This window comes from Nicotiana tomentosiformis, chromosome 3 (genome assembly GCF_000390325.3).
Source record: "Nicotiana tomentosiformis chromosome 3, ASM39032v3, whole genome shotgun sequence".
Taxonomy (NCBI): domain Eukaryota; kingdom Viridiplantae; phylum Streptophyta; class Magnoliopsida; order Solanales; family Solanaceae; genus Nicotiana; species Nicotiana tomentosiformis.
The window spans coordinates 38709914-38732617 of NC_090814.1; the positions used below are offsets into that span (position 1 = coordinate 38709914).

Consider the following 22704-nt stretch of genomic DNA (forward strand, 5'->3'; position numbering starts at 1 on the left):
ACACGACTATTATGGATTGAGTCATACGACCTTAGCATAATTCATGCGTAATGCCACTAGGAGTCCGAATATTCATGAGATTTCCCTTTTGATTTGAGACTTGGCATTTATATGATATTTCTTATCTGTTTGGGATGATACATGATATTTGAGCAATTCATATATCATTATATTAGAGGATTATGTCAGTTACAATTTCTTAACTCACGATTACTGATGTATATCATATCAATTTATAATTTATTGTACTAATTTATTGGACCACTAGTAAGTGCCGATGTCGACCCCTCGTCACTACTTCTTCGGGGTTAGGGTAGATACTTACTGGGTATGCATTGATTTACGTACTCATGCTAGACTTACTGGATCGCATTTGAAAGTGGAACATCCCATAACTACATTAGTTATAGTATATTTACCAAATCAAAACACAACCCACACTATGTCTACAGAGCTTCTAGGAGAACATGAGTACCATATGGGAGTGCGGGTTACAAGGCCCTGACTATATCTCAAAAGTAAATGTACATGAAGATAATATAACATATGGGCCTTGGTATAGCATAATGTTCACCAAAAATCGCTTAGAAGAGGGTATGATGCTATCAACAATCACTGCCACTTGTTGCAGAACCACCTGCATCTATTAAAGATGTAGCGCCCATGGCAAAAGGGACGTTAGTACATATGGAATAGTACTAATATATAAATCTAAATACCCTCTCATGAAATGGAATAAAAACATCCAAGGATAAAATACATGGAAACAGTAAGTATATCAATAATATGTATATTTCAGGTTTAAATAAAGTAAAACTTCAAATAAGTAGCTCTCATTTTAGGTTGGGAGATCCTAGGTACCAACAAACCACCATGCACATGGCATGGAGTTCGACCCCAATATATACGGGTGGACTTACAAACACAACACCACCATGTGCATGGCATGGTGTTTGATCTCTGCCCGATCGTATGGGTCGTCTCACCACAATGTCGTGTGGGTCGACATGGTTTTTGCTTGCTATCAAATCATCCCAATCAAGAGGAATAATCTCAATATAATACATAACAGGAATTCATCCCTCAATCTACTCCTACACCAGTATGTGTAGTTTCGGGCTTGGGCATTTATGACCCAGCCTTCCTCGGTGACCTAACAATACTCCCAAAAAATTTATCACTTACAGGAATCACATTTGTTTCATATCCTTTCATACTTTCTCTCATTTTATTGGCACTCTTGGCCACAAATGTAAATCATCATTCTTGGCACTATGGCCGCATTTCATACTTCATGCTTTCATTCTTTCATTTGACATGGACTATAAAACATTTAAAGTCACTTATAAAATATCTGGAAAATCATAGCTTCGGCTCGTGATATATATGGGCTTAGAATACATAAGAAACATTTACAAATAAGAGCGTAGTAATTTCAACAGAACCATGTATTGAGTTCATGATCATTTGATGATTCGATCATACTAGGACTATTTCCCAAGGGAGAGTATGATATACATATAGAGAAAACTGAGACATGATTTGAGTAATTAGACATTCGATAAATGAAAACATTTGTAATGATCTAGCACAATAAGCATGGGAGTTTGGTCAAATCGTACGTGGAATTCATAAGGAACTCATGAAAATTCGATTTTATGGTGAGAGTTTAGCCAACATACCTCGATTGAGATTTTCTTAGGATTACTACAACGATCCACTAGTCTTAGCACTTCAATCTATAGCAGCATAATTAAACAGAACAACTATTAGGGAGGCGTTTATAGGTTTAGCCATTATTGGCATTTCATCAAACATTAAGTGTGCACATTTTGACTATAAGGTTTTTATGGTGGAATTTCACCCCACAACCAATTTCAAATAATAATCTACCCACTATAGTTCAACATCCTCCACATCACCTTCATTGATACATGCATACCCAACGTCACACCCCTAAATCACCAATCACACCCCACCTTCTCCTCACACACCCCAAATTCGAAATGGAGGCTAGGCTTTTGATCACTATCCCATAAACCCCCAAAATAATACAATCTACTCATAATTGCATAGTAGGATATTGCATGTGAGCTGGGGAAAGGTCTTACCTTTTTAATATAAGACTTGTGAGATTTTCCCTCATGAATACCCAAGGCTTGATCAAGAATTTGAAGTGAAAGATGTTGGAGCTCCTCCTTCTCTCACTAATTCCTCCCCTCTCTCTTAAAACATCAGATTGTACCTTCTAAAATGTCCCCCTAAGGCCTTTATATAAAAATAGAGTTGGATTAGGAAATTTCCAAAAATAACCCCCGCGCTCAATTAGATGATGCAATTCTGTGGTAGCAAAATAGATCCGTGGCTAGCAGAATGGCCACAAAATAGTATGTCAACTCTGCAATGCAATTCTGCGGCAGCATCCACGTCCAGCAGAATGGCAACAAAATGGTCTTCAAATTTTGGGTTGGGTCTGGTCAGATCTGTGATGCAGTTCCGCAGTAGAAGAAAGGATTTGTGGCCAGCATAATGGCCACAAAATGGTCTTCAAATTTGAGTTGTTTCTTACTCATTCTGTGGTGATTCCGCGGTCAGCGGAACAGACACGCGGTAGCATAATGAATCACATAATTGCCATTTTCTGCAAATATTTCTACCAACTCTACGATGCACTACACAATCCAAAAATCTGTACTGTGGCACATAAGCTTATTTTGGTACCAAAAAACTCAAAACCTTGGCGAACTTTTACGAATCCTGCATGAACCAATGATGCAACATAACATAAAAACAACGGCAATCGTAGCCTCACGAGCAGTGTATCACTAACAAGGAACACCATTAACATCAACTGTATAAATGATACATAATTTATAAATACAACTTTATAAAACACAACTTTATTGAATCGTCCCCTCTTAACATTTTCATACAACACAACTTTATAAATACGTGGTTATTCAAACAAATGAGGGCATTTCTTCTTCATTTCTTCCTCGGCCTCCCAGGTTGCCTCTTCAACCTGTTGGTTCCGCCATAGTACTTTCATGGAGGCAATTTCTTTATTTCTTAGTTTACGGACTTGCCTATCAAGAATGAAAACTGAAATTTCTTCATAAGTCAATTCCTCGCTAACCTCAATAGCCTCAACTGGAACAATAGGCCACAGATTTCCAACCACCTTCTTCAATATGGATACGTGAACACCGGGTGCACTAAAGACAAATTTGGAGGTAGTTCAAGCTTGTAAGCCACCCGACCAATCCTCTGAATGATCTTGTACGGTCTGACATAACTTGGAATCAGCTTCCCTTTCTTACCAAACCGCATTATACCCTTCATGGGGGAAACTTTTAAGAATACCCAATAATTCTCTTTAAACTCCAAATCCCTGTGACGCACATCCGAGTAGGACTTTTGATGACTCTTAGCATTTTTCAACTGTTCTGTAATGATCTTAACCTTCTCCATAGCCTGATGCACGAGGTATGGTCCTATCAACTCCGCTTCCCCAATATCGAACAATCTAATGGGAGATCTACATCTCCTACCCTATAGAGCCTCGAACGGTGCCATCTGAATGCTAGCATGATAACTATTATTGTAGGCAAATTCTATCAACGGCAAATGATCATCACAGCTACTTTTAAAGTCAAGAACACAAGCGCGCAACATATCCTCAAGTGTCTGAATAGTCCGCTATGCCTGACCGTCGGTCTGTGGATGGAAAGTTGTACTAAGATTTACCTGAGTACCCAACCCTTGCTGAAATTTCCTCCAAAAGTTAGTTGTGAACTGTGCCCCTCGATCAGAAATGATGAAAACTGGAGTTCCATGCAGCCTGATGATTTCCTTGATATACAACTGAGCATACTATTCCGCTGTGTCGGTAGCCTTAACAGGTAAGAAGTGGTTAATTTCGTGACTCGGTCCACAATCGCCTAAATCGAGTCGAACTTGCGAGGAGTGTGAGGTAGTCCTACCACAAAGTGCATATTGATCATTTCCTATTTCCACATAGGAATTTCTTTGTTCTGTGCCAACCCACCGGGCCATTGGTGTTCGGCCTTCACTTGCTGAAAATTTGGACATCTTGCCATAAAGTCCGCTACATTACTCTTCATATCATTCCACCAGTAGACTTCCCTAAGATCATGGTACATCTTTGTAGATCCCGGGTGCACGGAATACCTAAAAGTCTGAGCCTCGGTCCTGATTCTTTCCCGGAGACCATCCACATTTGGAACACATAGTCGCCCATGGTACCTTAGTGTACCATCATCCACGCCAAGAGAAAAGGCCATGGTCTTATGTTTATGAATCCCCTCCTTCAATTGTAGCAACAATGGATCGTTGTATTGCTTCTCCTTGACTTCCACCACAAGCGACGATTCAACCCTATTTTGCACAATCACCCCTCCTTCACTAGAGTCCGCAAGATGAACTCCCAAACTAGCCAACTGATGTACTTCCTTGGCCGACTGCCTTTGATATGCCTCAAAGTGAGCTAAACTACCTATAGATTTCTGGCTAAGAGCATCCTCCGCAACATTAGTCTTCCCCGGATGATAGAGAATATCAATATCGTAATCCTTGAGTAACTCAAGCCATCTTCTCTACCTCAGATTCAATTACTTCTGTTTCAAAATATGTTGAAGGCTCTTACGGTCCGTGAATATATCCACATGGACCCCATACATATAATGACGCCAAATCTTCAATGCAAATACCACCACCGCAAGCTCTAAGTCATGTGTTGGATTATTCTTTTCATGATTCAAGAGTTTCCTAGAAAAATAAGCTATCACCTTGCTGTGTTGCATTAATACACACCCAAGTCCGATTCTTGAAGAATCACAATATACCACAAACCCATTTGTACCGTCAGGTAGAGTCAACACTGGTGCCGTAGTCAATCTCGATTTCAACTCCTGAAAGCTCCTTTCACAAGCATATGACCATTGGAACTTAACAGCCTTTTGCGTCAATTTAGTCAACGTGGAGGCAAGGGTAGAGAATCCCTCCACAAACTTTTTGAAATAACCAGCTAAGCCCAAGAAACTGCGAATCGCAGTTGGGGTAGTAGGTTCTTCACCGCTGAAATCTTCTGAGGATCAACCTTAATTCCTTCTTTGGAGACGACATGACCCAAGAATGTGACAAATTCAAGACAAAATTCACATTTCAAAAACTTTGCATACAACTGCTGCTGATATAAAGTCCGTAGAACTGTCCTGAGATGATCGGCATGGTCCTCTCGACTTTGCGAGTATACAAGGATATCGTCAATAAACACTATCACGAAGGAGTCAAAAAAGGCTTCAAGTCTCGATTCATAAGATCCATGAAAGTTGCGGGGGCATTTGTTAGCCCAAAAGACATTACTAGGAACTCAAAGTGCCCATATCGGGTCCTGAAAGCTATTTTTGTAATTATCTCATCCCAATAAAGGGGAATATTCTATTCACATCAATCTCATCATAATAAAGGGGCACAATCACAGTTCACTCCTACACATGCACGTGTTGTTTCGGGGTTAGGTCATTTCAACCTACCCTTCCTCGATGATTGACAACTCATTCGTTATCTTCGATATATCATTCAGTTCATTGGCACCGATGGCCATAACACAATGTTACTCTTGGCATGTTGGCCGTCCTTCATATTTTATATTCATCTTCTTTCACTTTCAACATTTTCACGGATCATCAACAGGAAAGCATTTCTATTCAAGACTTTAAGTCCACATATTGAGCAAATAAGAATGTTAAGAACATTGATATCTCTTACACATTTTGACATAATAGCTTTCATTTGAATCACGACTTAAAGATATAACATTTAGATATGCAACCCATGCTTCGAGCACATTTTCAAATAGAATATAACATAACAAGAATATTGGAACACATATTGAACATATATCTTTAAGACACAAGGTTTATCCAGAATAATCCATTTATGACGAACAACTCGGGACTTACAAGGATATTGTGGGGTTCAATTCTAAGAAAAAGGTTTAGCCAGCATACCTCGCCTCGAGCTTTTTAAATTACTACAATGTTCCGAAATTCTTAGCCTCTTCGATCTATTTAGAAGTATAACAAAAATGAACATAAATTAGGAGAGAGTTTATGGTTCCAGCTCATTTGAGCATTATATCAAACAATAGGTGGGTATTATGATTTCAGGGTTCTCCTATGGTGGATTCCTCCATCCACTACCCAAAGTCTATACAATTTAACTCAACGTTCTTCCCACAACCCTTGATAGTACATGCATGCATAATGGACAACTCCCACACCCAAGAATTGCCTTTCTCATTACCTATTTTCAGTAAAATCGCGCAATTGATGGCTAGGGAGTAGAATCTTACCTCTAGGATGAAGACCTAGTGAATGTTTCTTGTGAATTCTTCAAGTTTGATCAAGAGTTGATGAACAATAAGCTTATGAACTTCCCCTCTCATTCTATAGAACTCCCTCACACTAGAAATATCAGATTTTTGCTTCAAAAGTGGCCCTTTACTCTAATATATCGTAATAGGGTCGGATCAAAAATTAGAAAAAAATGAAGCCCCGTTGTAGACCTGCGGTCTCATATGCGACCGCATAATGATTCTGCAGTCCGCAAAATGGTCCTACGGAACTGGGCACTTCTGCCTCAGTTTGTGACCGGTCTGCATACCTGTTCTGCGGTCGCATAATGTGCCGCAAAACTTCCCTCCAGAAACTTTCATGCTGGATCTGCAATGGATTATGCGTCCTGCAAAATGATTATGCGGCCGCATAATGGACCGCATAATGGTCAAAAAATTAGCTCCAGCTTCTGCTTTACTCTGCGGCAGATCTGCGGTCCGCATATTAGTTCTCCGACCGCAAAAATGCCCTGTACTTCCAAAATATTTTTTTTCAACTCTCCAACGCACTGTTCAACCCAAAAGGTCCTAACCCATAAGTCCACTTCGCCACCACGAAACCCCGAGTTTAAGTAAAATTTTTACGGGGCCTTACATCCTATTTCACCAAATGGGTCAAGGCATCTACTTACAAGGCCGTCACAAAAAAGGTAGTGGTAGATTTTGTTCGGAACAACATCGTTTGCAGATTTGGGATACCAAAGTCTATCAGCACTGACAATGCCGCCAACCTCAATAGCGACCTCATGAGGGAAATCTGTGAGAAGTTCAGAATCGTCCACCGCAATTCCACAGACTACAAACCACAAATGAATGGGGTAGTTGAGGCAGCTAACAAGAATATCAAGAGGATTCTGCGAAAGATAGTGGACAATTACAGACAATGGCATGAGAAGTTACCTTTTGCTTTATTAGGTTACCGGACCACCATGAGAACATCTATTGGGCAACACCATAGATGTTGGTATATGGCACTGAAGCAGTGATACCCGTAGAAGTCGAGATACCGTCCTTAAGAGTCATTCAAGAATCAAAATTGAACGATGCAGAGTGGATACGGGTCAGGCAAGAACAACTCATGCTCATTGACAAGAAAAGAATGGATGCCATGTGTCATGGACAGCTATACCAAAACAGGATGGCTAGTGCATTTAACAAAAGAGTGAAGCCTCGCCAATTCACACCGGGGCAGTTGGTTCTGAAGAAAATCTTTCTCCATCAAGAAGAAGCTAAAGGGAATTTTGTACCAAACTAGTAAGTTCCTTACGTGGTCCATAGAGCACTATCTAGTGGAGCTCTAATCTTTGCAAAAATGGATGGAAGAGTCAGCACGAAGCCTATCAACTCGGACTCAATCAAGAGATATTACGCGTGAAGAGAGATAAAGATAGGGTTTTTGATGTAACAAAACTACGTTCAACCTGACTTCCCATGGAGGGGTACGTAGGCAACCCACGTAGGGTTCAGTTTCTCTCCCCCTTTCTCTTGTAATAGAAAAACCAAATATTATTTTTTTATGTTTTTCAAGAACTATGCCGACTTGATTTCCTCAAAAAGGAATACATAGGCAATCCTCATCGTATTCAGTCGACTTTTGAAATTGAACTACATTCCGGTCGGATTCCACTTGGATACGTAGGCCGTATGAGTCAGACTCGACCATTTTCATTTCTTAATCTCATCATTTAAAATTTGTTGTATTTGAACTACGTTCCGACCTGATTCCATTTTGGATACGTAGGCTACCTGAGTCAGGCTCGGTCATTTTATCACATTTCATCATCATCCCACTAACTACGTCCAGACCTGATTCCGATTTGGATACATAGGCAACCTGAAAGGGTTCGGTCATAACCTTAGGAAACCTCTGTAATGCGTTAGCTCTAATTAGGATGTAGTCGCAGTAGCAAATATCTGCGTTGTTAGAGACGTCACAGATGTTTGACAACGATAGGATAAAGTTCTCGAAGGGATACGTTCCCGTGTAAATAACCTTTCGTAACATGTCATAATCCGGAATGACGACATATTTCTTAAAATAAACAAGTATTTTCAAAATATTTTCTAAAAAATATATAAATAATCTTTTCCATCTACCAAACTTCGTGGTGCCATCATGTTAAAGGCTGGGGCAAAATCAATATCATGGTCGATGCAAACCAGCTTCCCCTTCCCCCTACTAAGAAGTTTTCTTTGAGCGCAGGGTCAACAGGAGTAAAGAATCACTGGGACCACACTGGGACGAAGGACGAACCCACCACTTACCTAAGATTATCTCTCCTCCCTTTTACTTGAAGCACAGCTAAAGCTAACTCTTGAATTCTCTACAGGTGCCTCGAAATCAGACAGTTGATACGGATATTTGTAAATAGCAAATCGTCAACTCGCCTCATTGGAACATCTGGTACAAAATGAACGCCGGCTTCGCCAATCAAAGTCTTGTATATAGCAAACTGTCTGCTCGCCTAATCGGAGCATCCGGTACAAAACGAATACTGCCCTCTCAATCAATCGGAGCATCATGAACAAATCGCATGTCGACTTCAGCAATCGAAGTCCTGTATATAGCAAACTGTCAACTCAATCAATCGGAGCGCCTTGTACAAATCGAACGTCGGTTTTGCCAACTGGAGCCTTGTATATAGCAAAGTGCAAACTTTGCCAAGTAAAAGCAATCCACAACACCGCTCCGTTAATCATGGATGCCAGAATAGACAATCGCAAACCTCGTTCTGCCAATCGATGGCCGCAACCTAGCTTCGCAGCCAAGAGTATCTCTTGGGAATGCTTATATTTCATTTCGCTATTACTTATATTTCAGTGAAAGGCTCTCCCAACAAGCGGAGACGCACTCTACAAATCAAGCTCTCCCAACAAACGGAGACATTTCTCAGTGCAAAGCTCTCCCAGAAAGCGGAGACGCACTTTACCAACCAAGATCTCCCAACAATCGAAGACAATTTACAAATTCTCCGGCAGCTGCAAAACAGTATACATCCCGGCTTACAAATCGAGTCAGGGTCAAATATCCTTTCATCCCCATCCTGAATAACGGCTCGCCGGTAGCCATGCATCATCATTCATGCATCATTTACATCACATGTTAATATATTCTGCATTACAATATATTGGTATGCATGTATTTTATTTGTTTTGCAGGAACAAATACCGCATCGTGCAACTATTTCTTAGCAGCAGACCGAACTACAACCAGTAGCGGGCCCAAGATCCCAGCTCAAGACGACCATCGAGCTCTAAATTTTGAATCATTCAAATCAGGCCGAAAAATTCAAGCTATCACGAGTGACCAATCATCCGTCTACCCGTATCGTTGCTATACGATACTTAGGCAATTCCTACGAGTGCCGCTTCCCCAAAATCCCTACTCCAGAACTACATGAGGTATGATCCTCGTTAAGCCCGAGGTATGTAAGCAATTCAAAACCAAAATTCGGCCCAATATTTCCAAACTATTCTTGCAATGCGTGCTTAAAGTCGAGACAAAATTGGGGCAACTGTCAATGGCCAATTTTGACCCTCCATTTTAAATTTAATTTATTCATACTTAATAATTTACAATAAATATCTTAGAAGTATTTTTTATTAATGAATACCTATTTTTTACAAATTAATTATGTACTAGTCTTAAAATTAATCATGTAGTATTAATATTATGTAATTACAAATGTATTTACTATCTTAAGATTATTAAAATAATTTTTGTATATACATTACATAGGTTTTATAATTAATTGGACATATTTAATCCTTAATTTCTAGTGAATTAGCTTACTATACTAATATTTTGAAATTAGTGTTATAATTCAAAATATGCGTTATTTATAGATAATTAATCAAAACAATTAGTAGCATATATAGTAATTATAATTTTACCATATTTTATTAAAATTGTTAAGTTTATTTAAATTAATTTTAAATGGGTTAAAAACTAAAAGGCTACAATTGCAATTCCTTAATTAAACACAAGATGACCATTTCCTAAATTATTTTAGCCCAAATACACAGCCCAGTCCGAAATACACCTAGCCCAAACACTCCCCTCTTTCCACATTGTCAATCCTTGCCACTCCATGAGAACCAAACAGAGCACGCCACGTCATCCATCTCTATCACTCACAAAAGAAACACCAAGACATCTAGGACATTGATTTTTGATCAATGGCATACGATTTTACTCTTCTTTCCCCTTTAATTTTCAAAACATTGAGAGATTTTATCTCCACCGTTCAAATCTCATGATCCAATTGCCATTAAAATTTCTTCTAAAAGACACTTAATGCCCAAAATTTCAGGGTCGTTGATCACCAGATCCAACGGCCTGTATCTTATCTCCTAAGCTTAACCCCAGAGACGACCCCCAAACCCATTAACCCTAATTCATTTGCCACCTTCTCAGCCTCCCTTTCCTCTTTCCCTCTCTTTTCTCTCAGTCTCTCATGAATGCCAATCAACAGACATTGCACAAATTCGTGCAAGGTCATGAAACCTCTCACCAAATCGTCCTCTCCTGCTTCACTACAATTGGATACCATAAAATCGAGAAACTTGCTCGAGCCAACATCGAAAGCATATTTTTTAGGATTGAGCTTCATATTATACTCCCTTAGTATGTCGAAAGTTTCCTGCAAATTCTTTAAATGGTCCTCTGCTTGCAGGGATTTAACTAACATGTCATCAATATAAACCTCCACTGATTTTCCTATTTGCTTTTCGAATATTCTGTTTACTAGGCGTTGATAAGTTGCACCAGCATTTTTTAGGCCGAATGGCATTACATTATAATAGTAAGTCACATACTTAGTGATAAATGAGGTCTTTTCCTGATCCTCCAGGTTCATCTATATTTGGTTGTACCCGGAATAGGCATCGAGAAAGCTGAGAGTCTCTTGGCCGACCGTGGCATCGATCAAATGATCGATATTAGGCAAAGGAAAAGAATCCTTAGGGCATGGTTTATTCAAGTCTTTGTAATATATACACATTCTAAGCTTGTTCCCCTTTTTAGGGACTACCACCACATTTGCTAGCCACTCAGGGTATTTTACTTCCCGAATGGACCCTATTTTAAGGAGTTTGGTTACCTCGTCTTTGATGAAAGCATGTTTGACCTCGGACTGGGGCCTTCTTTTTTGTTTTACCGGGTGGAACTTTGGGTCCAAGCTTAGATTATGAGTGGTGACTCCCGGTGGGATCCCTGTAATGTCAAGATGGGACCAAGCGAAAGAGTCTATGTTAGCTATAAGAAATTGAATAAGCTTTCTTCTGAGCTCGGGATCTAACCCCGTGCCCAGGTATACCTTTCGTTCGGGCAGATATTCGATTAGTATGACTTGCTCCAGTTCTTCGACAGTTGATTGGGTAGCGTCAGAATCATCGGGGACCGCAAAGGATCGAGGGACCCCATGTTCATCATCTTCGTCAGTCTTCTGATTCTCTAATTGGGTCGAAGCTGACGTTTGTGATTGCTATTTGGTATTCTGTTCCCCCTTTCGAATCTGATCATTTTGCTGATGATAATGATGATATCGCAATCACTTCATCGACGGCAAACATTTCTTTTGCGGCCGGTTGCTCTCTGTATACCGTTTTGATTCCCTCCGATGGGAACTTCAAAACCTGGTGGAGGGTCGAGGGTACAGCCCTCATATTGTGGATTCACGGTCTTCCGAACAGGGCGTTGTATCTCATATCACCTTCGATCACGTGGAACTTCGTTTCTTGGATGGTCTAGGATTATTTCGCCCTTAGTAGTTTCACATGCCATATTGAATCTATTTAGAACTAAGGTTGCGGGCACGACCTGGTCCTGTAGACCGAGTTGCTCTACGACCTTCGATCTAATAATGTTGGCCGAGCTACCTGGATCAATTAACACACGTTTAACTTGAGTTTTATTCATAAGTACAGATATTACCAGTGTATCGTTGTGAGGTTGCATGACTCCTTCTGCATCTTCATCATTAAAGGACAGGGTTCCTATGGGTGCGTAACCCTGAGTTCGAGGTCGCTTCTCTCTTATAACCGACATCTTAGTGCATTTAAGCACCGACCCCTAAGGGATATCGATCCCACCGATGATCATGTGGATGATGTGTTGTGGCTCTTCCTGTTTGTTTTGCCTACTGAAATTCCTGTTTTTGAAATGGGTTTTGGCCCTGTCACTTAAATATTCTCAAAGGGCCCTTTATTGAATAACCGGGCTACCTCTTCTCTCAGTTGCCTGCAATCTTCCGTTCTGTGGCCATGAGTGCCATGATATTTGCACATTTGATTGGGATTCCTCTGGGCAGGATCGGTCTGCAGAGGTCGAGGCCATTTAGTATCTTTGATTCGTCTGAGAGTTGACACGATGGCGGATGCATCGATGCTGAAGTTATACTCTGATAACTGTGGTGCTTCCTTAGGTCCGGTATGCCTGTCGAACCGATTCCTGTTCATCAGCCCCCGAGACCCTTGGCCTCGACCATTTCTTCTTTCGCCTCGTACGGGGTTGCGTGAAGGTTCGCTACCCCTATGATCTCCATTATACGGTCGATATCGATCCTTGTTTGACCTCTGTTCTCGGTCGATGTCCCTTTTAATAACGGACCTAGACCCCAACTGGTCGTCTTTAACTCTGATCTTCGATTGATATAGATTGTGTACATTGGCCTAAGTAATAGCCGGGTACTCGATCAAGTTCTGCTTCAACTGTCATGAAGCCATCGAGCTCCACTTGTTTAGTCCTTGAGTGAAAGCTTGTACAGCCCAATCGTCGATTACCGGTGGTAGATCCATTCGTTCCGTTTGGAAACGAGATACGAATTCTCTCAGCATCTCGTTGTCCTTCTGTCTTACCTTGAAAAAGTCTGACTTCCTTGTCTCGACCTTTATGGTTTCGGCATGTGCTTTTACGAAAGAATCTGCAAGCATAGCAAAAGAATCGATAGAGTTAGACAGTAAATTATGATACCATATCATTGCTCCCTTCGACAGAGTTTCACCGAATTTTTTCAATAATACAGCTTCGATCTCATCGCCCTCTAGATCGTTCCCTTTAATGGCACATGTGTAAGAGGTGACATGTTCGTTGGGGTCGGTCGTTCCATTATATTTGGGAATTTCGGGCATGCAAAACTTCTTTGGGATCGGTTTAGGAGCCGCGCTCGGGAGGAAAGACTTTTGTATAAATTTTTTGGAATCTAAGCCCTTCAATATCGGATCTGATCAACCCTAGAGATTTTCACTTTTTTGTCGTTTGCATCGATCCTCCTTTCTCCTGACTCTATTCGTTTTGTCAATTCTTCGAACATCCTAACAATTTCGGGATTAGTCTCCGATTCTTGCTCATTTGACCTTACTATAGCTGGCCCCGTTTTGTTGGTGACTTCTTGGGGTGGACTGGGCTCAAGTCTGGTCGGTGCCTGAGTTTGGCTCTGCAACTAGGCTTTTGCTACTTGTTGAGCTTGCAATACGCAGTATTTTACTACGCTTAGTCTTCTCTCAATCTAACTAGGGTTTAGGCTGTGAAATTGGGGATTGTTCCAACACTACAGTGGCAACCACCGCCGACCAATATTTTCAACCGCGGTTTATCCGTCTTCTGCTTCTGCTAAGAAGAACAAGTAGGTTCTCTATTTATGATTTACACGCTATCTAATATGTTTAGATTAACGTGTTCCTTCGTTGGTATCAAAATCATAGGCTGATTTTCTGGCCGGAATAAAATATAGAATAGTTTTGATTTTCTATGTGAATGTTAAACTATCTGTATTTTTCTGTGATATTGGACGATTAATTTGTTTAATCTCAATACGATAATTATTTTATCAGTTTAATTCAAATCAATTTTCGGATCTGATAAATAAGAGAAATATTTAGTTTGTTTAATCAAACTCTTTGATTAGCAATCCAATCCCCTGTTGCCACCAGAATACCACCATCGCCTATTAACTAGACATTGGCTGTTTTTAGATAATACCACCAAACAAGGAAAAGAAATTAAGAGAAGAAAAGTTTCTCCCCTTTTCACTCATAGCTGAACCAAAATTGATTTTTAGTAAATCAATTGCCATGACAAAGAACAAAATAAAAGAATTTGTTTCTTCTTCTTCCACAAACTATCGACGACACTGGTGAGAAAAAAAATGGTGAGAGACCATGGCTTCTCCCATCTCTAAAAATCAACAATTTTGAAGCTTGGTGCTTCATGACCATGGTAGTAGAGAGGAAGAGAAATTAGAGTTTCTCTTTTAATGGCAAAGGCTGCGACGTCTAGGATGAAAAAAAAAGAGGAAGATAAACTAGGGTTTCTCATTTACTTAAATTCGATACTTTAAAAAAAAGGAAATGATAAGAAAATTTGGAGCTTGGTGCTCCAAAGTTGCTGGCGTTGAGTTTTAGGGAAAGAAGAAGAGAAATTAGGTTTCTCTTCTTAAAATGCAAAGATGCTTTAATCATTAAAAAAAGGACGATTGTTTTTTGAAAAGGGGGCTGACCACGTGATGTTGTCCGTATCACAAAATATGTGGTCAAACTCGTTCGAATTTTGTCAAAAGAAAGGGACTTGGGCTACTTGTTGCTTCTTCAAAAGAGAATGGATAGAACTAGTAAAGTTGGATGCAAGTTCAATTTAAATTAGTCTGAATTTTTTTATGTTAGCCAAATTAAGAAGATTGGGCCTGAAAATCTGATGTCTTCTTTCTTAAAAATGGACAGATTTCAGAATTGGACTAAAGGCCTAGTTTAAAATACTTTGTTTAATTGTTTTGGGCTAAAAGCATAATTACAAATTATAAAAAAAAATCCATTTTAAATAATAAAATTCAGATTATGAAAATTTTCATATGGACCTAATTTTCAGAATATAAATTTTGTATTTATATTCTTTTATGAAAATTATAATTATTTTATTATCTTAATTGCTTAAATTGTTAATTTGTTTAGAATTATATTTATTTGTTAATTTGTTTAACACGCTTGAAATGTTAATTAGTTTAACATAAGATTTATTTATTAATTTGTTTAACAAAACAAACCTAGTGTAATCCCACGAGTGGGGTCTGGGGAGGGTAGTGTGTACGCAGACCTTACCCCTACCTTGTGAAGGTAGAGATGTTGTTTTCGATAGACCCTCGGCTAAAGAAACACTAAACAAGAAGCGACCAGCAGTAACACCGAAGGGAAAAAAAGCCATTATGTGTAACAAAGATCTAAGAATAAGAAATACAAGAATACTACAAACAATACTGGTAAGAATGACACAATATGGAATAATAAAGGTCAAGGAACACAAAATATAAGAATAATACTAATACTACTAGTACGATTAGGAGAAACTCTCGACTACCTATCAACCTACAATCCTAATTCTTGACCTCCACACCTTCCTATCGAGGGTCATGTCCTCGGTAAGTTGAAGCAATGACATGCCATGCCTAATCACCGCTCCCAATGCTTCTTTGGCCTACCTCTACCCTTCCTCAGACCTGCCATGGTCAAACTCTCACACCTCCTAACTGAGGCATCCATGTCTCTCCTCATCACGTGCCCGAACCATCTCAGCATCGATTCCCGCAATTTGTCTTCCACAGGGGTCACTCTCACCTTGTCCCTAATTACTTCATTCCTAATATTATCTTTCTTGGTGCCACACATCCACCTCAACATCCTCATTTCGGCTACTCTCATCTTCTGGATATGGGATTTCTTGACTGGCCAATACTCAGCACCATACAACATAGTCGGTCTACCTACCGCTCTGTAGAACTTGCCCTTAAGTCTTGATGGCATATTCTTATTACACAAAGCACTAGATGCGAGCCTCCATTTCCTCCACCCCGCTCCAATACGATGTGTAACATCCTCGTCAATGTCCCTGTTACCTTGGATAACAGATCCAAGGTACTTGAAACTATCTCTCTTGGGAATGACTTGTGTATCAAGCTTCACGTCCACTTCTGCCTCATGCGTCCCCTCACTGAACTTGCACTCCAAGTATTCTATTTTCGTCCTGCTCAACTTGAAATCTTTAGACTCCAGGATATATCTCCAAACCTCCAACTTAGTATTAACTCTACAGCGCGTCTCGTCAATCAGCACTATATCATCTACAAATAACATACACTAGGGTATGTTTAACATAAGTTTATTGGTTAAATTTTTTAACATGCTTTAAAAAGTTAATTTATTTAACATTATATTTATTTGTTAATATACAGAGTAATTTTCCTATTTTGACTAGGAGAAGGTAATTTCGGTTGGACCCGACCCTACTTGGTATAAATACATAAAAAATGTTATTTCCTGGACTTTTGACATATTGGAGACCTATGGAGGCTAAGGAGGAGTTGGAGAAGCAAAAGCACAAGGAGTTCATCATTCAATCCTCACTCAAGACCTGAGTTTGGATTGTTCCATATCTATGAAGTAGTTCCCTTTAGGATTTGATGGATTTGGTATATTGATGATTGTTTGTGGATTATAACTCTAGTTTTATGTATTGAAGCATTTTTGGATGATTTAATTATTGCATCTATTCATTTGTTCATGTAATCGAGAGAGGCATAACTTGTGATATCTTTGCATTATCTTGTTGGTTGAGTTCATTAATTCTTCTTAGTAATCGAAAGAGGCTAGTTGAATCATTGATTAAACCTAGTTAGGAGGATAATCGAGAGAGGTTCTCCTAAAGACCAATCTACTACGCATTTGCATATCTTCACATTCTTTAATTGGTTCATCTTGTGAGGTTAAAACTTAATCGGGAGAGGAGTTTTTGCTGAACGTTTGAACTAATAATTGAGTGAATTTGAGAGACTCTCTTGAACATTAGAAATGAATTATCTAGAGTTAGATCCCGAATAATTATCTTGCACCTATCCTATCAAAACCCTATCTTCTCTCATTGATAACCTTATTTGCTTATTCCTTGTTTCGATAATCATTAGTTAATAACTTTAGATTCTTAGTTAATTTTAGTTATTAATCATATAAATCTCGATTGTTGATTCTCCTAGATAGCAATCAAGCTAAAAACTATAAAATACTGTTTAACTCCAGTCTCTGTGGATGTGATATTATACTATACTATCTTTCATTAGCAAGCATAATTTAAGTGGTATTTTGCGCTCGTCAAATTTTGGCTAATTTATTTAACATGTATGATATGTTAATTAGTTTAACATTAAAGTAAATTTTATGTAAATTTGTATAGCATGTAATAAATATTAATTAGTTTGACATTAATTTAATTAGTTTGACATTAATTTTATTTGCATGATAATATAAGTTATTTGTTATTTATTATCCATATGAGATTGTAAAATCATGATAGATAATTAGGTTGTCTTAAACATGATTGAGACGCTTAGTTTGATAATTTAATAGGTTAATTTTCATAATATTTTAATTTTTGGATGATGATTGAGAATATAGTGAACTCGCGACTCCATGATTAATATATGTGTTCACTAAGTTAATCAATTGATGCTTAGTGTTATAGTATGTATGTATGTTGAACATAGTGCCTTGCGTTATTTTTTATTTTTATATGATCCTCATGATTTTTTATTTTGTAAACAATAACTACTGCTTCAAAAAACATTGTTGCTGAGCTCAACAAAGGGTTGAAACTCAATGGCGATAACTATAAAACCTAGAGTTTGAAAGTCCAATATGAGCTAGAGGAGCAAGAGGCTCTGGAGGTCATTAACAATGTCATGAATGAGCTTGAGAAAGGCAACACTGCTCAGCAGAGGCGTGAGCATGAAGCCTATAACAGTTGGAATAAAAAGAACTCCATTGCTCGCATTACATTGTTGAGCAACTTGGATGATGACATACCAAGGAAGTTTAAGGATCACCAAAGAGCTATGGATATTTGAAATATTTTGAGAAAATGTTTGGTACCTGTTCCACTTCAAGACTGCGATCCTTAACTATAACGACCCAACCAGTCATTTTGAGCTATAGCACGTCGTTTGACGGTTTGAAGCCTTGAGTAACTTCATTTCATGTTTTATGACTTGTACGCGTAGTCAGAATTGACTTTGGGGAAGTTCGGAGTTGATTCGAATGGAAAATTCTCAATTCGGAAGCTTTAAGTTGGAAGAGTTGACCAAGATTTGACTTTTGATTAAACAACCTGTGAATCAGGATTTGAAGGTTTCAATAGGTTCGTATGATGATTTTGGACTTGGGCGTATGTCCGGTTGAGTATCGGGTGGTCCGGGTGCATTTCGGTGCTTATTGTGGAAAGTTGGCATTTTGAACATTTTAGAAGTTTTTAAGTTTGATTTGAAGTGGACTTTGGTGTTATCGATGTCTGTTTGGGATTCCGAGCCTTGAAATAGGTTCGTATCGTGATTTGTGAATTTCACATAAATTTTAGTGTCATTTCAGAATATTTAAGTTTAATTCGGACGCGTTCGGCAAAGTTTGAATGTTTGAAAGTTAAAAGTAAGGTTTTGACCATTGATTCGTAGTTTTGATGTTGTTTGGTATGATTGGACGGGGTCCTGGGGGCCTGGAGTGTGTTTCGGGATGGTTTCAGACAAAGTCTCCTTGTTTTATCATTGCTGGCTTCTGGTGTTCCTGGTTAGCATCGCGGTCGCGGGTAAAGGGATGTGATCGCGAAGAGTAGCTGGAGGTGGGGAGGAATATGTGCATTGCAAACGTGGTGGAAGCATCACGAATGCGGTGAAGGACTTGGTGTAACCTACGCGAACGCAACTGGGTGTCGCAAACACGTGGAAGGATGGGAAGCTGGGGGCCTAGCAGGCGTTAAGCATTCGCGAACGCGTTAGGTGGACCGCGAACGCGAAGGGCATGGATCAAAAGGCTTCACCAACGCAACGTGGAGGTCGCGAACGCGTAGAGTAATTTTGGCCTTCGCGATCGCGAAGAGGAAAGGCCTGGGCAGAGAGCTTTTTATTTCGGGACTTGGCCTATTTCTCTCACGTTTTCACTTGGTTGGGCAATTTTTGAGCTCTTGGACGGGAGATTTTCATCATCAACTATGAGGTAAGTTATTCCCAATTGTTGTAAGATAAATATATGGATTATGTATGGATTTAAACATGAATTTTTGTTGAAATTGTGGTATTTGGTAGAAAACCTAGAATTTGGTATTTTTGGATTCTTACAATGAAATTGGACATGGAATTAGGAATCTGTCACATTCTTGGGTCATGTTGTCTCCAGAGAAGGAATTAAGGTCGATCCTCAAAAGATTGCAGCGGTAAAGAATTGGCCTAGACCTACAACACCAACAGAGATTCGTAGTTTCTTAGGTTTAGCTGGGTATTACAGAAAGTTTGTGGAGGGGTTTTCTACTCTTGCCTCTCCGTTGACTAAATTGACGCAGCAGGCAATTAAGTTCTAAAGTAAGATGCTTGTGAAAGGAGCTTCCAGGAGTTAAAATTGAGATTGACTACGACACCGGTGTTGACCCTGCCAGAGGGTACAAATGGATTTGTGGTATATTATGATGCTTCAAGAATTGGGCTTGGGTGTGTGTTAATTCAACATGGCAAGGTGATAGCTTATGCTTCTAGGCAACTCAAGAATAATGAAAAGAACTATCCAACACATGACTTAGAACTTGCGGCAGTGGTTTTTTCATTGAAGATTTGGCATCATTATTTGTATGGGGTCCATGTGGATGTTTTCACGGACCACAAGAGCCTTCAATATATTTTCAAATAAAAGGAGCTGAATCTGAGGCAGAGAAGATGACTTGAGTTACTTAAGGATTACGACATCAATATCCTATATCACCCGGGGAAAGCCAATGTGGTGGCGGATGCTCTTAGCCGAAAATCTATGGGTAGTTTGGCTCACTTGGAGGTAGGTCAGAGGCCGTTGGCCAAGAAAGTTCACCAGTTAGCTAGTTTGGGAGTTCGTCTTGTGGACTCTAGTGAAGGAGGGGTAATTACGCAGAATAGGGCTGAATCATTGCTCGTTGTGGAAGTCAAAGAGAAGTAGTACGGCGATCCATTGTTGGTACAACTGAAGGGGGGATTCATAAACATAAAACTATGGCTTTTACTCTTGGCATGCATGATGGTACACTAAGGTACCAAGGGCGGCTATGTGTTCTAAATGTAGATGGTCTCCGGGAAAGAATCATGACCGAGACTCAGACTTCTAGGTATTTCGTGCACCCAGATTCTACGAAGATGTATCATGATCTCAAGGAAGTCTATTGGTAGAATGACATGAAGAGAAATGTGGCAGACTTTGTGGCAAGATGTCTGAATTGTCAGCAAGTGAAGGCCGACACCAACGGCCTAGTAGGTTGGCACAGAATATAGAAATTCCAATGTGAAAGTGGGAAATGATTAATATGAATTTTGTGGTAGGATTACCACGCACTCTGTGTAAGTTTGACTCAATTTGGGTGATTGTGGATCGACTCACGAAATCAGCACACTTCTTGCCAGTTAAATCTACCGACACAGCGGAACAGTATGCTCAGTTGTATATCAAGGAAATAGTCAGGCTGCATGGCACTCCAGTTTCTATCATTTTCGATCGAGGGGCACAGTTCACGATAATGTTTTGGAAGAAATTTCAGCAAGGTTTGGGTACTTAGGTGAATCTTAGTATAGCCTTCCATCCACAGACCGACAGGCAAGCAAAGCGGACTATTCAGACACTTGAGGACATATTGCGTGCTTGTGTTCTTGACTTCAAGTGTAGCTGGGATGATCATCTGCCACTCGTAGAGTTTGCTTATAACAACAACTTTCATGCTAGTATCCAAATGGCACCATTTGAGGCATTGTATGGTAGGAGATGTAGACCTCCCATTGGGTGGTTCGAAATTGAGGAAACTGAGTTGATAGGGCTAGACCTCGTGCATCAGGCTATGGAGAAGGTTAAGATCATTAAGAAGCGGTTGAAAACTACTCAGAGTCGTCAAAAATCCTATTCGGATGTTCGTCGCAGAGACTTAGAGTTCAAAGAAGATGATTGGGTATTCTTGAAAATCTCCCCCATGAAAGGTGTAATGCGATTTGGTAATAAAGGGAAATTGAGTCCGAGGTATGTCGGACCATACAGAATCATTCAGAGGATCGGTGAGTTGGCGTGCTTGAGCTACCACCTGAGATGTCATTAGTGCACCCGGTGTTTCACGTGTCTATGTTGAAGAAAGTAGTTGGAGATCTGACAATCATTGTTCTGGTTGAGGCTATTGAGGTTAATGAGGAATTGACCTATGAAGAGATTCCAGTTTCTATTATTGATCGACAAGTCCGAAAGTTGAGAAATAATGAAATTGCATCCGTGAAAGTGCTATGGCGAAACCAACAAGTTGAAGAGGCTACTTGGGAAGCCGAGGAAGAAATGAAGAAAAAGTATTCTTATTTGTTTGAATAGCCATGAAAATTCTAAGAGTTTCTTTCTCCGAATTATGTATCTTTTGTATAGTTGATGTTAAGGGTGTTCTGTTTCTGGTAAGATATTGCTCATGAAGCCGCAGTAGGTGTTGTTATTGTGTTATATTGTGTCATTGGATTATATACATATTTTGAGGATGTATTTCTGGGGCTCTCTGACAGGTGGATAGGCCTAGTTACAGGGAAAACTCTGGTGAAATTTTTGGGAATTTAGGGAGATAGTCAAATTTCGGGCTGATGGTGTGTGATACAAAAATTGAGTTGCATAAGATGCTAATAGTGAACCTTGACCCTCATTCGAGGACGAATGATCTTAAGTGGGGGAGGATGTAAGGCCCCGTGAAAAGTTTCCTAAAATCGGGGTTCTGTGATGCCGGGGCAGGCGTAGAGGTTAATAATCGATGTTCGAACTTTTTGGATTGAATAGTGCGCTGGGGAGTTAAAGAAAAATATTTTGCAGAAATAGGCGTTTCTGCGGCCGCATAATCACTCTGCGGGCCGTAGAATGGTCGCAGAGTAAGGCAGTTTTTCTGGGTCATTTTGATGTCATTTTCGCGGCCCATTATGCGACCGCGTAACCATTTCGTGGGTCGCACTCTTGTCGCACAATCAGCCTTGGAGTTTTGCGGAGGGAGGTTCTACGACGCATTATGTGATCGCAGAACAGGTTTCGGGCCGCATAGTGACCGCAAATCCAGTCAGTTTCTTTCTAGTTTTGGCACCCAATTTGTGCGGCCGATATGCGGACCGCATATCCATTCTGCGGTCGCATATGCGACCGCAGATCTTGTCTCGGGGCTTAATTTTTGGGTTTTTATAACCCGACCCTACTTCGATATATCTACGCGAATGATCATATTTTGAACAAAATCTGATACTTTT

At 39.7% G+C, this 22704-nt stretch overlaps 1 protein-coding gene and 1 long non-coding RNA gene across 2 annotated transcripts; both read right to left on the bottom strand.

Annotated features, from left to right (window-relative positions):
- Positions 1–392: 392 nt before the first annotated feature.
- LOC138908734 (uncharacterized) lies at positions 393–2667 on the bottom strand. Its single transcript, XR_011415137.1, has 2 exons — positions 2112–2667; positions 393–643 (listed from the first exon to the last, which is right to left on the bottom strand). It is a non-coding gene; the product is annotated as an uncharacterized lncRNA (long non-coding RNA).
- Positions 2668–13132: 10465 nt separating this feature from the next.
- On the bottom strand, positions 13133–16540 carry LOC138907654 (uncharacterized). The gene is made up of 2 exons (XM_070198260.1): positions 15907–16540; positions 13133–13341 (listed from the first exon to the last, which is right to left on the bottom strand). Exons 1-2 carry the CDS (start codon positions 16538–16540, stop codon positions 13133–13135), a joined length of 843 nt encoding a protein of 280 aa, XP_070054361.1.
- Between the last annotated feature and the right edge of the window lie 6164 nt (positions 16541–22704).